General features: G+C 64.9%; 2 protein-coding genes across 12 annotated transcripts; one reads left to right on the plus strand and one right to left on the minus strand.

Moving 5' to 3' along the window:
• The first annotated feature begins 6 nt into the window (after positions 1-6).
• TCEA2 (transcription elongation factor A2) lies at positions 7-7,215 on the plus strand. Of its 4 annotated transcripts, none has more exons than XM_023519881.1 (9): positions 7-2,794; positions 2,979-3,189; positions 4,200-4,290; positions 5,278-5,444; positions 5,624-5,680; positions 6,015-6,169; positions 6,250-6,396; positions 6,722-6,793; positions 6,994-7,215. In XM_023519881.1, exons 1-9 carry the CDS (start codon positions 2,741-2,743, stop codon positions 7,000-7,002), a joined length of 963 nt encoding a protein of 320 aa, XP_023375649.1. In that variant the 5' UTR covers positions 7-2,740; the 3' UTR covers positions 7,003-7,215. The 4 variants fall into 4 exon arrangements, with proteins under 4 accessions (XP_023375649.1, XP_011372409.1, XP_011372412.1 ...); XM_011374107.2 differs by having other exon boundaries at positions 1,440-2,794; positions 5,278-5,405; positions 6,994-7,214; XM_011374110.2 differs by having other exon boundaries at positions 1,455-2,794; positions 3,084-3,189; positions 5,278-5,405; positions 6,994-7,213.
• Positions 7,216-7,975: 760 nt separating this feature from the next.
• Positions 7,976-13,585, minus strand: RGS19 (regulator of G protein signaling 19). 8 transcript variants are annotated; one of them, XM_023519879.1, is made up of 7 exons: positions 13,113-13,585; positions 12,100-12,183; positions 10,706-10,792; positions 10,435-10,556; positions 9,143-9,217; positions 8,826-9,060; positions 7,976-8,757 (listed from the first exon to the last, which is right to left on the minus strand). In XM_023519879.1, exons 3-7 carry the CDS (start codon positions 10,733-10,735, stop codon positions 8,566-8,568), a joined length of 654 nt encoding a protein of 217 aa, XP_023375647.1. In that variant the 5' UTR covers positions 10,736-10,792; positions 12,100-12,183; positions 13,113-13,585; the 3' UTR covers positions 7,976-8,565. The 8 variants fall into 8 exon arrangements, with proteins under 8 accessions (XP_023375647.1, XP_023375645.1, XP_023375642.1 ...); XM_023519877.1 differs by having other exon boundaries at positions 12,093-12,183; XM_023519874.1 differs by lacking the exon at positions 13,113-13,585 and adding an exon at positions 12,616-13,072 and having other exon boundaries at positions 8,826-9,057; positions 12,093-12,183.
• Positions 13,586-13,591: the final 6 nt, after the last annotated feature.

The following is a 13,591-nucleotide window of genomic DNA, read 5'->3' on the forward strand; positions in this document are numbered from 1 at the left end:
CAGGGCCCGGGAGACCACCCGAGGGGCAGGACGAGACCCCGCCCGGGCAGAAACTCCCGGGACACAGGGAGATCCCTTTGGTGGCCGAGACCCCTGCCCTGGGCCAGCCCTGCCCTTCACCCCCGCACCACCGCAGAGGCCGCGATCGGGCCTGGACCTTTTCCCGGCAGCCACCCACTCTGGACTCAGACTCCAACTGCCAGGCTGAGACCCCGCAGACCTGGGATCCGCCCCCTTCCCTGCCCCCTCACTCCAGACCCTCCCTGAGCGCGGAGGCAGCGGAGACCTTCCTCCGTCCCGCCTCTCCAGGCCTTGCGGACGCCCCAGCCTGTTCAGGCCTTTCTTGCCGGCTTGCCTGCCCCCTTGCCTCTGTCCCAGCCTGGCATCCGCACAGCACCCCCACTGTCCCTCCGCCCCAGGCCCGTGTCCTACCCTAGGCCTCCCACAGCCTCACTCTGCCTGCGACTTTGGAGGGTGAGATCGGACCGCTTTCCCCCGGAGCCACAGCCTCCCCTGCTTCTGCCGGCCTGGGGCGGCGGCCCTCCCCATCCCTCTTCACAAGCAGGCCAGAGCCCTTTCCTGGTGGTCAGGTCCCTTCTCTGTGTCCCCCGCCCACAAGAACCAGGTTTCCGTAATAAATTCTTTCCCCTCTTTAGTTGGGACTCAGCCAGCAGCAACGGGGGAGTGGGGAGATATGCAGACAACTGAGGAAGAGCCCCAGGAGCTTGAGGAGCGGGCCTGGGCGTGCCTCCGCTCTGGGGCCCTGGCCAGCCGTGCCCACCAAGGGGCTAGTGAGCCTTTGGAGGTCACTGCGCTGTGGTCTCTGCGAGGGGCCAGGCGGATGGGGTTCCAATTCCAGCCCCCCTCAGCCTGGAGGCCTCCGCAACTGCATACCTCACACAGAAGCAAACCTGCCTCTGGCGGGTTGGGGGGGAGTCCTGGTTGGCTCCCCAAGAGGCTCAATACACATTGATCTGCTCTCTTCCCTCAGACTAAGCTTTTGGGGTCAGCTGAGCAGTCAGCCACATGCTTTTGAAGTCTGCACAGCCACCCCTGGGCTGTGCGCTTGTACTGGTGGCTTGGGGATGGTTCCTTGGGTTGAGCAGGGTTGAGTCTGGGTCCCTGCTGACCCCAGTTCTGGACAGGGATCCACACCGGATCTGGTACAGAGCTGGCCCCTCACTGACCCTGGCTGTGTGCAGTCCCCGGGCGGCTGTGGGCAGCACAGCAGGGCTGTGGGAACAATCTAGCCTTTTGCAGAGGTGACCAGAGAAAGAAGGAACTTCCCTCGTGAAGGGGACAAAACATGACCCCCCACCCTGTGGGGGGCGGAGAAGGGCCTTGGAGGCCATGGAAGGCTGCGTGGGCCAGGTGGGAGCACAGCATGAAGCCTCAGGAGAGAGTGAGGGGAGCAGCTGTGGCTGGCAAACCTCTGGACTGGGGAGGTGGCTATGTCGTGGGGGTGCTGTGGAGTGGGGAAAGAGCTGGCAAAGGTGCCAGGTGGTTCCTGTGCCTGTGAGGCCCCTGGGCCCGGGGGTAGGGATGATGACTGGTCAACAATCATGTTTACGCCTCTGGAGACTGGAGCCATGGAAAGCTGGCATCACGAAGCCTCTGGCTTGGTCTTGGGGAAGATGATCAATGAGCAGCACTGTGCCCTTGGCTCTGGTGACCATCTGTCCCCTCTGAGGAGGTCACCCCAGGGCTGGACTCTGCACAGCCTAAGGGGGAAGGCCTGCCAGGGGCGATGAGGGCGCTGTAGCCTGAGCAGAGATGCCACCCAAATTTGTGGGGGGGGGTGGGGAGCAGGCCAAGCACTCCCCTGACCGGAGCTGCAGGACATGGGGGTCTCACAGCCTTGGGTGGCTGGGTTGCGTCATCTCTGCTGCTGTTTGTCATGGGAGACACACACACACACACACACACACACACACACACACACACACACACTGCATTAAAAAGCGTATCTGTGGAGGAAAGCAAAGCAGGGGGGAGAATGGGGTGTTTCAGGGTTCAGTAGGAGGGCGAGTTCTTGCCGAGGGGGTACAGGGTGAGCACAGCTCTGGAGGGAGGACGCACACAGCCCAGACATCCTGGGCGATATGTCTCTGGCAGTGGGAGCAGCAGGTGCAAAGGGGCATGCAGCTCGGCACGCCCGAGCTGTGCAGGAGTGGAGAGGTGTGGCCCCAGGGGCCTTGTGTGGGGGCTTTGGGGAAATGGGTGGCAGCGGAGGGACACCGGCAGTGGGTTGCAGCAGTCCAGGCCGTGGGTGCTGGCCCGCAGCGGGCTAAGGCAAGCCCTGCGGGACTGACGGGCGGGGCCTTGGGACTCACAGATGCTGGTGTGGGTGTGAGGGGAGGCGCCCCGGGGGTTTGGGCTCAGCAGGGAACACGGACTCCTCCTGGTCAGCCCCTCTCAGGTGGTGGGTGGGCCACTTTGAGAAGAGGCTGCTGGGATGGGAGTGGGCAGCCCTTGCCCCCACTTCTCACCTGGCTGTGGCCCCAGAAGGCTTTTCCCATCATCCTGGTTTGGGGCAAGAAGTCACGTGACCTGTGATGCTAGGATTGAGTATACAGCTGCTTCCCTCCTCATTCCCACCCTCCCTGGGCATCTGACCCCAGGTGGACCTCCAAATTATCGCTCCCTTGTGTCCCCCATTCTTGTGTGTAGGAGGTGGGGTTGTCGCCTGAGATCTCCAAGTCATTTATGAAGGTGTCCCTTCTCCTCCTAGGAGGGAGCCATGGAGCTGCTGCAGGAGCTGAAGGCCATGCCAGTCACGCTGCACCTGTTGCAGGTAGGGCCCTGCATGTCCCTTGCCCGGGGGAGCTCCAGGGACAGCTCCTTGGCACCTAGCACGGCTTCCTGGTCCCCATCCTGTCCTTAGTCAGCACACACACCTTCCCTGAGGAGACAGCCCTGCCCTTAGGCATTGCTTGAGATGAAAGGAGCGTCGGTGACCCATCCTGTCCTTCACTGAGGCCCCCAGGTCCCACATGGGCACTCAGCCCCCTTGCTGGTCTCCTGCCCCAAACTGTGGGGGTCTGGGTCCGGTTGCCGCCCCAGCCTGGCTGCTCACCCTGCAGTCCACCCGCGTTGGCGTGTCTGTCAACGCCCTGCGGAAGCACAGCTCGGATGAGGACGTCATCGCGCTGGCCAAGTCGCTCATCAAGTCCTGGAAGAAGCTCCTGGGTGCGTGTCCGGCAGCACTGACTGGCTGAGCGTGGGGCAAGGGGCCCCTGAGAAGCGTCGGCCTCTCGCTGGCCAGTGCCGTGTAGGGCCACCTGGGAATGGGGCCAGACAGACCTCTGTCCTGGAAGCTGGGACTCGGGCTGAGAGGGAGGGGCGTCTGTGCAGAGCCGGGGAGGGGAGAGCTGAGAGCTGAGAGCTGAGAACCTGAGCAGGGCGGGAGGGCTCCACAGAAGGGTGTCATGGCAGCAAGGGCAGTGGAGGTGGGGGGAGGGGAGGGGGCTGTTACTGCCGGAGGGAACAGGCACAGTCTTTTCTGGGGACAGCGCAGTGACTGAGGGCTGCAGACAGCCATCTCTGGACCCTGAGGCCCCCTCCCTTCCCAGCCTCTCCTGAGCTCTGTCCAAACCCTTGCAAAATGCAGCTGTGTGTCCTAGGCCTCCCTCTAGTCCTGCGTGACCATCGGGCCACACGTGGGACAAGTGTGTTTATTCTGGTGGCATGTGGGAAGGTCCCCAGCACAGACCTGGGTTTTGGGAGTCTTTAGGGGGACATGCTCAGTGGATAGTGACTCACTCTGGTGCATTTTGGGGAATGGTCATGCCTTGCTTGCCTGGGGTGACCTGCCTTTGTCCAAGTTCAGATGCTTTCTTTACCTGTGGAGGTTGTCACTGGGGGAGGTGTTCGTATTTCAGGGTCATCCTGGGTGGATGGCAGCTCGCTGTGCCAGGACCGGCAGTGAGGGGACCCCAGAAAGGCCCACAGGCAGCCTGCTCGAGTGGAGCCATGTATGGGAAAGGGGTCTGAGGGCCGTCTCAGGACCTTCTGAGGCTGGGAGGGAGGGCCCCCAGTTGGTTCTTAGCGGGAAGACCCAGCGGCTGGTCTGGGTCGGGGTCGGGGCAGGGCCGGTGGGAGGCTGAGGCCGCCCCTGCCGATCTGCTCCCCAGTCCTTGGCCTGGCCCTGCCCTGGGGCTGCTTTCCCCTAGCCAGCCTCCCTTTCTGCGAACCTGCAGATGCTTCAGACGCCAAAGCCAGGGAGCGCCGGAGGGGCGGGCCTCTGCCCACGTCGTCTTCAAAGGAGGCCTCTGAGGCCGGTGATCCCAGGTAGCACACCTGGACTGCAGCGCATGCCCTCCGCCGCCCGGGCCCCACTCGGCCTGCGTGAGGGTGCTGACGTCTGTGTCCTGGGCGGGCCGAGACCACATGAACAGCGGGGCCCTTCCAGCCCCTTGGAGGGGACTCTTCCCAGGGAGCCATGCCTGGTTCAGTCGGCCTCTTTCTAGAAGCTTCCCTTCCAGAGTTCCTTTGGACACTTGTGTGCAGCCCCTGCCATCCGAGGGGAGAGGCTGTGTCTTGCCTGCCAGGAGCTGCTACTGCACACCCTGGGTGGACCTGTGGGGACTCCTGCTCACGTCCCCTGGCTCCAGGCCTCTGTCCTGGGTCTGCTTCTTGGTGGCCAGCTCAGGCTGCACTCCTTTGAAGCAGCCCCTCCCTTCCTGTGGGTGCCCAGGCTGTAGCCGAGTGTGTCCAAGGCTGCTGTGCCTTGGATTCCCCTGGGCAGAAGTGGCCTCCAGGGGCGGCAGGGCTGACCTCTGGACTCACCAGTGGCTCATCTGCTTTTCCTCTAGGAAGCCACGTCTACTGACTCCGTGGGTGTCATGGTCATGAGATGCAGGGGCATGGGGGGGGGCTGGTGGGTGCAGCCTAGATGTCAGGCGGCCTGGGAATGGGGGTACCCAGCCCTGTGAAGGGCATCCATGCTGGATGGGGTGACTCTCAGCCTTATCTGCCTCTGCCTGACCTGGCAGCTGGTTTTGGGGGGTGTGGCCCTAGGGGTGGGGACCCTCATAGGTGACGCATTCCCCATTGTGTCCCTGTCTGGGGAGCGCACACCGCCCAGTAGGCCTCACTGCCTCCGGCCAGCTGGGCAGACCCCTGGGGCATGCTTGGCTGGACCATGGTGGGCAGGGTCACAGCCCCTCTCAGGGCAGAGACAGTGGGATTTGGGGGAGATGGACTATGTGTTGGCTTCTCTGGGGACCAGCATCTCACATGGATTCACATGGCCTGAGCGGGCCTGTCTCTCTCCAGCCGCAAGAGGCCAGAGTTGCCCAGGACACTGACCCCGAGAATGACCACGTTTCCCCCAGTGCCGGTCACCTGCGATGCTGTGCGCAACAAGTGCCGGGAGATGCTGATGGCCGCGCTGCGGACCGACCGTGAGTGCCCAACGAGGCTGCCTCCCGCGCAGGCCCGAGGTCAGAGGCCCTTGGGGACGGCCTCTCCCCCAGCCCATTGCTGCTGACCCCAGTTGGGCTCAGGGGTCTTTGGGGACACCAGAGCGCCTGGATCCTGGGCCTCGCTGTGGGGCACTGGGTGGGTCAGGGGCCGGAGGGTGGAGCCCGCAGAGGGGCTAGTCCAGGCCTGTCCCTTTCAGGTGAGCACATGGCCATCGATGCAGACTGTGAGCGCCTTTCGGCCCAGATTGAGGAATATATCCTTTGTGTGGGCGCTGGGGTTTCCGGTGGGCTCACGGGCAGCTGGGCCAGCTGCCCTGTGGCCACTGCACTAATGCCTTCGCCAGGCGTTGGGCCAGGGGTGGGCTCCCCCCTCTTAACCAGTGGGGCCCTCTCTGGGCCTGCTGGTGGGGCCTGGGTTCCTGGGACCCCGAGCCTGCCACTGGATCTCAGCAGGCAGTAGGTCCGCTGGGGGACCTGGCCAGGGGCTCCTCAGCTGGCTGGAGTCAGTCCGCACAGCCCAGGGGGAGGCCCTCGGGTGGCAAGGTGGGCGGAGGGAGTGGCCCCCGACGGCTCCTTAAACGCCTGCACGCATCTTCCGCGACGTGGGGAACACGGACATGAAGTACAAGAACCGGGTGCGGAGCCGCATCTCCAACCTCAAGGATGCCAAGAACCCCGGCCTGCGGCGCCAGGTGCTATGCGGCTCCATAACGCCCCAGCAGATCGCCGTGATGACGTCGGAGGTGAGCCCCGCGGGAGGGGTAGAGAGCCCCGCCCTGTCCCGCCCCGCCCGGGCCTGCGCACTGAGCACGCCTCGCTGCAGGAGATGGCCAGCGACGAGCTGAAGGAGATCCGCAAGGCCATGACCAAGGAGGCCATCCGCGAGCACCAGATGGCACGCACGGGCGGCACGCAGACTGACCTGTTCACCTGCGGAAAGTGCAGGAAGAAGAACTGCACCTACACGCAGGTGTGTGGCCCGCCAGAGCCCGGGGCCGCGGCGCCTGCCGCCAGCGGTCTCCAGTGAACAGCATCTCGGGGGTGGGACCCGCTTGCCTTAAGACGCCAAAGTTGGGGGAACTGGCCGGCCCAGCGTGGAGGGGTCCCCAGGAGTTGCTGCTGGCAGGTGGGAGGGTGTGATGTGTCACCTGGCGCTGGCTGCAGGACCACACTCAGACCCATGAGACGTGGGGCCTGGTGAAGGGGGAGCCCTCGGGCGGCTGGAAGGTCGGGGTCGCTGGGGCAGCCTCAGCGCGGGGGCTCCCCGGGTTGCGCCCTTACCACATCTCCCACAGGTGCAGACCCGCAGTTCTGACGAGCCCATGACCACGTTCGTGGTCTGCAACGAGTGTGGGAACCGCTGGAAGGTAGGTGGGTGCAGCCAGGCCGCCCCGGTCCCACTCTCTGAAGTGGGCGTCTCCGGCCAGTGTGGGGTCTGTGTGGTGTGACTTGCGGTACAGCCCTGCCCAGCCGGCCTCCTGGGAGTTTTGCAGACAGTGGTGGAGACCCCAGCCCTGTGGGGGGCATGAGGGCCACAGGGTCGGACCCCATACCCCATTCCTCGCAGTTCTGCTGAGCCTTTGTGCAGATGTGCCTGCAACCATGGTCCCTGGCCAGCGCTGGCTGTCACCTTCCTTGAGTCCTGCCCAGACACAGCTTCTCTGGAGACCCGTGCCCGCCTGCCGCCCCCGGAAGGCAGCCCCTGCCCAGCCCTGCTGCAGTGCACTCCCCCCTCCCCCCAAAGTATTAAATGTTTCTTTTTGCCACCGTGTTTTCCTTGGCCTTTGGTCCTGGTGGGCCATGTACAGGCTTGGGCTTCGAGCTGGGTCCCCCACTCCCCCCCACCCCGTCACTGGGGATAACCCTCCTTCTTGAGGTCAGGTGACACTTGGGCATGGCCCCAGCGGAGCAGTGCTGGAGGGAGGAGCCCACCCACCTGGCCTGTGTGCCCACACACACAAGCAGGAGATCGGGTGGGAGGGGCCTCAGGCAGCCGACCTAGGGTCCCTTTCCCCGGCCCTGCTGCTCAGGGCCCAGGGCGGAGTCTGGGTCTCACCGCCCTCCGTGATGGCCGGTCCTCACCCCACGTCTGCACTTGGGAGGCAGCGTGGGTGGTAGCGCACTGCGGACCAGTTGCAGCATTGAATCACTTTGTCTCCCAGAAATTCAGACAGGCCAGCAAGCACATGCCTCATGGGGCCTGAGGGACAGTGGACCCTCCGGGAGGTCACCCCAGTAGTGTCTGGCCCCAGCCGGCTAGCCTCCAGGGATGACCTTTTACTGCACCAGGGATTCCTGCCCACCCCAGGCCTGGGCAATGCCGCTCACTGTATCACCGGCCTCCGCGAGGTGCTGAGGGGCCACACCTGCCCAGGTCATGGCGCCCTGGCCCACACCCTCACTGAAGGGCGGTGGGGGTGGTGAGGGACACACGAGCCAGGTTTCCTCACAGAGCTGGGCTGCTGCCCTGTGTTGGGTCTGAGACAATTCCTGATCCTCTAATCTCCCCCAAATGTGGAAAAAGAGGAGACTTTTGTTTTAAAAATATCTTCAGTGATAAGACATCCTATTTTGTGGGAAGGAGGAATGGAGATAAATATGAAGACAGTTTTTCTTTTTTTGATAAAACACTGAGGACACGTTTCCAGGTGTAAAGTTAAAATAAACATAAGAAACTGAGTCCCATCGCCTCGAACCTCGTTCTGAGGTTCTGGGTCTGATTCCGGGGCGCAGACGGCATGAGTTGGAGGGTCTCTCCAAAACACAAAACTAGACAGTACAGAGGTTCTACTCCCACCAAAGGCAGTCCGGAGGCCCCCTCGCCGCCTGGGAGGGGGGCCGAGTGAGGTGAGTGGGTCCAAGATGCCTCCTGGGAGGCCCCTTCTCTGACCAAGCAGGAGCACAGGCTGGCCAGCAGGGGCTGGTGTGAGAGGAGCCGCTCGACCCCAAGGCCCTCACACTTGCCTCTTTGCCGGACCTCGGGGGCACTGTGGCCCCTGGGTGGGTGGTGGCTCTAGCCTCCCGACGGGGGCTGCCCCGGTGCTGGGTCCAGTGTGCCGGACACCTGCTGCTGCCCTCGGGCGAGGGCCACCGAGTCTCTGCTCACAGGTCGGGGCCTGTCTGTACTGCAGCAGGCAGCCTAGGCCTCGTGGGAGGACTGGGGGGCCCCCCGGAGCAGCAGGGCGCGGTAGGCAGGAGAGCCGAGGAAGCGGGGGTAGGGGTCCCGGTGCATGAGCGTGTAGATCTGCAGCTGCGCGTCGTCGAACGTGTGCGCGGAGGGCTCCTGCATCTTCTTGTTGATGCCTTCCCGAATGCGGGAGTCCAGGCTCACCTGCGGGACAGGCGCGCGGTCAGGGTCCGCGGGCAACCCCCTACCCTCGCGTCCCCGCAGCGGCGCACCTCCTTGGGAGACAAGATGGACACGTAGTCCTCGTAGATGAGCCGCGCCTTCTCGTCCACCGCGTGCTGGTCGGCCTCGGCCTTGAGCTCCTCGCAGGCCAGCCAGAAGAGCATGTTCTCCTCGCTGTACTCCGTGCGCAGGAACTCGCGGAACGCGCTGCGGCCGGCCGGGCTGTGCATCAGCTTGTCGAAGGACTGCGCCCAGCCCCGCACCTCCTCGGGGCTCGGTGTGCTGCTGTGGGCGCGCGCCAGTTCACACACCCGCCCCTCCGCCCCTCGCCTCGCGGGCAGACGCGCATGCGCGGCCCCGGACTCACCACACTTCGCAGCTGGGCAGGGGCTGCAGCTTGCTCTCCCGCGAGGCCCGCCACGCTCGCCGCCGCTCTTCATTCCTGATGGCACAGGGACAGGTGGCACCAACCTTCTCCGCACACACACAGGCATGCGTGTGGACACGAGCCCAGGGCTCTCGGCGCTGTGTAAGCCCACTGCAGGTGGCAGCCTTCCCCCCTCCTGTCCTGCCCAACCCTGGACCTTCACTGTTTTCTTGCCTTTGGGACTTTTCACTGGCTCCTGGTACACATCTCCTCCTCCCACTTTGACCCCTTTCTCCCAGAGGCCCACTGATGGCATGGGAAAGCCCCCACCCAAGAATCTGGCTCCCTAGGGCAGGGGTCCCCAACCCCTGGGCCGCAGACCAGTACTGGTCTGTGGCCTGTTAGGAACTGGGCCGCACAGCAGGTGAGCAGCGGCCAGCGAATGAAGCTTCATCTGAATGTGCGGCTGCTCCCCAGAGCTAGCATCACCGCCTCGGCTCCACCGCAGATCATCAGGCGTTAGATTCTTATGGGAGCACCAGTCCTTGGTGCCAGAAAGGTTGGGGACCACTGCTCTAGGGACCGTCTTCCCTCCTCTACCTCCCAACTCCCAACCTGCAACAGATACCTCAAACCCAGGGGTCCAGACAGAGCCGGGTCCCATCCCCCTCCTGCCTGCTGGACCCCAAATCCACCCCTGGTCCCCATGGTCAAACTCTCGGTGAGGCCTCACTGCTCCTCTCCCACCCCGGGCCACCCCCTCCCATCTTGGCTCTGGGCTCAAGCCTCGGTCATGCACTGGTCAGGTGTCCCCCTTTGGTTCCCCCAGTACTGCCCACTCAACAGCCAAGGGCCGGAGCCTGAGGTGGGCCAGGCCTCTGCCAGGCACCAACAGCAGCTTCCCATGGAAAACCTTGGTACCACTGGAAGGCCCCTCGGCCCTGCCAGCTGGTCGCTCTGGAAGCTTGTCCTCGTCATCCCCAGGGCCAGGCCTCTGCTCAGTACCCCTCCACCTTAGTCTGTAGGGCCCTTGGGGCCAGCAGGGCTGGCTCACAGCAGCATCAGTAAGCATGTGCTGAGCATAGGGATGAGGGACTGCACACGTGCAGAGGGGCCTGGGCACTGGCCACTGGCCACCGCTGGATGAGTGCTGTGGGTGGCAGGGGCATCCTGCCTGCTGGTGACACTTCTGAAGCCCCCTGAGGGTCTGGGAAGCAGGACCCTGGGTCCTACGTCTGTTCAGTTCACCCGTCCGCTCCTCAGGTGCACTGTGTACCCCAGGCCCCACGTACCAGGAGCAGCTGCAGCAGCAACACCAGCACAAGCAGCAGGGGTTGCGGCTGGGGGCAGCCGGGGAGGCCACATCATGACTGGACATTGAGGGGGGCTGGTCCGCCTCCTCTGGCCCTGTGTGCTAGGGGAAGATGGGGCACCTCAGCCACGGCCGGAACCACAGGGCCACCGACCTCTCCCACCGCCCGCTGCTGGTGGCCGCCTCCTAGATGTCAGAGGGCCTCTCAACTCCTGGTTGCTCCCCCGGTCCCCCAAGGGGCAGAGGCGCACCTGGTTCCCAGCCTCATGCGGGGTGGGCATGGGTGGGTGCAGGTTGCCCGGGCTCCGTGGTGCTGGCTCTGGGACCCTTACCACAGCCTGGGGGTTTGAGAAGAGAGGCCGAGGTGCTCAGAGAATCTGAGACCCCAGCCCCTGTGTGCCCCCTGGCGAGGTCCCCGAGAGTCCCACCCTCCTCGTCCATACTCCAGCGGGGTCTGCTCCCCACCCAGCCTCCAGCACAGCCAGAAGGGGTGCAGGGCCATGAGGTGGGAGGCCTGACCAGATCTGCACAGGAGGTTCCAGGACACCCCCATCTGCCTGGTCCTTGGGAAGCCGGAAGCCTGGTTCCTCTTTCTTGGTTTCCGGCTCCTAGCCCCTCCCAAGGGGGCTGAGGGCCCCAAGAGTCTGGGGCTATCCGGGTGGTGGCTGGACACTCAGAACCCGGATCCCTGCTCGCTCCATCCCGGGCTTTCTGTGGGTGTGGGGGGCTTTGGGCAGGGCTGCTTCCCACAAGTCCAGAGCTGCTTGCGGGGCCCAGAGGCCTGAAGCATGGAGGATTTGAGTGGGACAACGGGCAGGACTTTCTTGGGGTGGGGCACGCGGGCGAGGAGGGCTACGAGCCTCCCGGGGACCCACAGCTCCTCCGTCCTAGATGTGGTCCCTGGTGCCCCCTGCCCCCAGCCAGCAGCCTACCTCCCCGGTCTCCCTTCCCCCATCAGGCTGCGGAAACCGCTGCGGCCTCGCCACAGGGCGGGCGCGCCACGCCAGCCGGGGAAGCGGGGGCGGCAGTGGGCGGGGGCGTCCTGCTCCCGGGTGGGAGCTGCGGGGTCCCTGGGGCAGACGAAGGGTGGGCGCGTCCTGGCGGCGTCGGCCTCGCACCTTCTGCGCTGGAGGCGCGAGGGGGCGCTGCAGGCCCGAGCCGGGCGAGCCGACCCCGCGTGCCCCCTGCGAAGCCGATGGAGGATCTCAGCGTCCGCGGGCGCCGGCGCCAGCGGCCAATCAGCGCCCTGGAGGCAGTTTTGAACGCCTCCCAACCACCGCCCCTGCCTGTGCCCACCTCGGCCCAGGTGAGCGCCCTCCCTCCCCCGCCACCCACCCACCCACCCACACGCACGCACGCACGTCTGCCACGCGGCTCGTCCTGGCCTGGAGGCTCTCGACTTGGTTTCACTTTATTTTCTCATCTCTCGGCTTGTGGCCTTTTAATCTTGTCTGGCCCATGTTGGCCTCTGGGGGCTCCGTGCTCAAGCCGGGAGGGTGAACAGTGCTCAGAGGTGACAGCACCCAGATAACGCACACTTAGGGCACCCTTGCCCCCAGGGCCTGGGCACCCAGAGGCCCCTGCCCTGACCCAAAGCTAGGGCAAAGTGCAAGGTCCCCTGGGACCTACGCTCCTCACCACCTGCCTGCCGCTCCTTGAGAGGATGGGGGGCTCGCAGCAAGGGGCGGGAAGCAGCAGCCCTACAGCCTTTCCCTCAGGGTTCAAGTTTCTAGGGAAAGGAAGGGGTGTGGCAGCCTCTGAGGTCTGGTAGCTGTACCCCAGAGGCACTGCGACTTCCCCAGGCAGAGCTGCCCTTCCTCCCTGCACCCCCACCCAGTGAGTGGGGGCAGGGCCCCAGGCCCGTTCCCCCACCATCTCCAACTCAGCTCTGAATTGGCAGTGGGGGCCTGACTGAGGGTGCAGAGCCCAGGTGTCTGGGGCCAGGTTTGGGGCAGAGGGTTTACCAGTCCCTTCTGTCCAGGTTTCAGACCCTGGACCTGGTCGCCTTTCGCTGGACCTGACTCCCTCCACTCTTTTCAGGCGGGCTGCCCCCCCCCATCCCCTTCTGTGTCCCCAGGGCACCTGCTCTTTCCTGGGGGCGGTATAGGGTCTGACTAGGGTTCCTGTCCCTCATCCTGGAATTTGAGAGGGGGCTCCTTACCCTCCTCCAACCCCTCCAAGCTCTGGCCCCTCGGTCTGGGACAGGAGAGGCTGGACAGGCAGCAAGTCTGGCCTCTGGGGACAGAGGTTCCCTCGGGAGCGGCTGCTGCTCTGCTCCACAGAAGGAAAAAGAACGTCCCGGAGCCCGCCCAGTCCAAAAAAAGAATAAGAAAACGTGACAATCCCAGAAAAAAATGTCATAACCTTTGGAGGGGTTTGACAGAGCGACTCTAATCCCTCCTCTGACCCTAGTCACTACCTTTCCTATCTGCTGCCCCCCCCCACCTGGCTGGTAGGGGAGCCCCAGCCTGGTGCTAGCAAGGCAGGTCAGTTTCCTGAACCCCGGTAACCCTCGCCAATGGCTGAGGCGCCTCAGCCCTCTCTGCGGGCAGGGTTTGGCCCCAAGGAGCCTGTCTCCTGCAGTAGGGGCCCCTTCCTCCAGGCTCTGACGTCCCCAGCCCTACCTCCAGGAGGTACTCGCCGTGGCGCCCCACTCACCAGCGACCCGATGGCGAGGGGGGGCGGGAGGGGCCACGCTCGGTCTGGGCCCCACCCTCCCTGTCGAAGGGGCGTGCGCTGCAGCCGCAGGGACTCGAGTCAGACGGCAGGAGGTTCTCCTGCGGCGCTCCGGAGGGCGTCCGGCGCCGGGCCCGATCGGCTGGGGCCGGGGCGCAGCGCCTCCCCTGCGACTCCAGGGCTCGGAGGCTGCCAGATCCAACGGGGCGGGGGCGGATGGGGTGTCCCGCCTCGGCCCCTCCCCGCCAGGCTGAGGGGGGCGGGAGACGCGGAAACCTGAGTTCTTCCGGCCCCCCTTTGAGCAATCACTTCCCCAGGCTCTGAGCTGCAGAAAAGGGGAACCGGTTGCAGTGCCCCCTCCCCCACGCGCGGGCGGGGGGCGCGCTCAGTCCCGCCGCGGCCCAGGGTCCACGTGGGCCCCGCGGCGGGAGTCCTTGGGTGCGGGTCCCGGAGCCAGCTCC

This window comes from Pteropus vampyrus, unplaced genomic scaffold (genome assembly GCF_000151845.1).
Source record: "Pteropus vampyrus isolate Shadow unplaced genomic scaffold, Pvam_2.0 Scaffold239, whole genome shotgun sequence".
Classification (NCBI taxonomy): Eukaryota; Metazoa; Chordata; class Mammalia; order Chiroptera; family Pteropodidae; genus Pteropus; species Pteropus vampyrus.

What these genes read in the sequence shown, in the direction of transcription:
- RGS19 (XM_011374111.2), bottom strand. Translation starts at nt 12,815, where the DNA reads ATGACATTTTTTTCTGGGATTGTCACGTTTTCTTATTCTTTTTTTGGA. An exon ending in CTTGGAGGGGTTGGAGGAGG is followed by an intron (nt 12,184 to 12,615) that starts GTAAGGAGCCCC and finishes TCCTTTCCCTAG; the next exon opens with AAACTTGAACCCTGAGGGAA. An exon ending in TGCTGCTGCAGCTGCTCCTG is followed by an intron (nt 9,218 to 10,434) that starts GTACGTGGGGCC and finishes CTGTGCCATCAG; the next exon opens with GAATGAAGAGCGGCGGCGAG.
- TCEA2 (XM_023519881.1), top strand. Translation starts at nt 2,741, where the DNA reads ATGGAGCTGCTGCAGGAGCTGAAGGCCATGCCAGTCACGCTGCACCTG. An exon ending in GCCTCCCGCGCAGGCCCGAG is followed by an intron (nt 5,445 to 5,623) that starts GTCAGAGGCCCT and finishes TGTCCCTTTCAG; the next exon opens with GTGAGCACATGGCCATCGAT. An exon ending in AGAACTGCACCTACACGCAG is followed by an intron (nt 6,397 to 6,721) that starts GTGTGTGGCCCG and finishes CATCTCCCACAG; the next exon opens with GTGCAGACCCGCAGTTCTGA.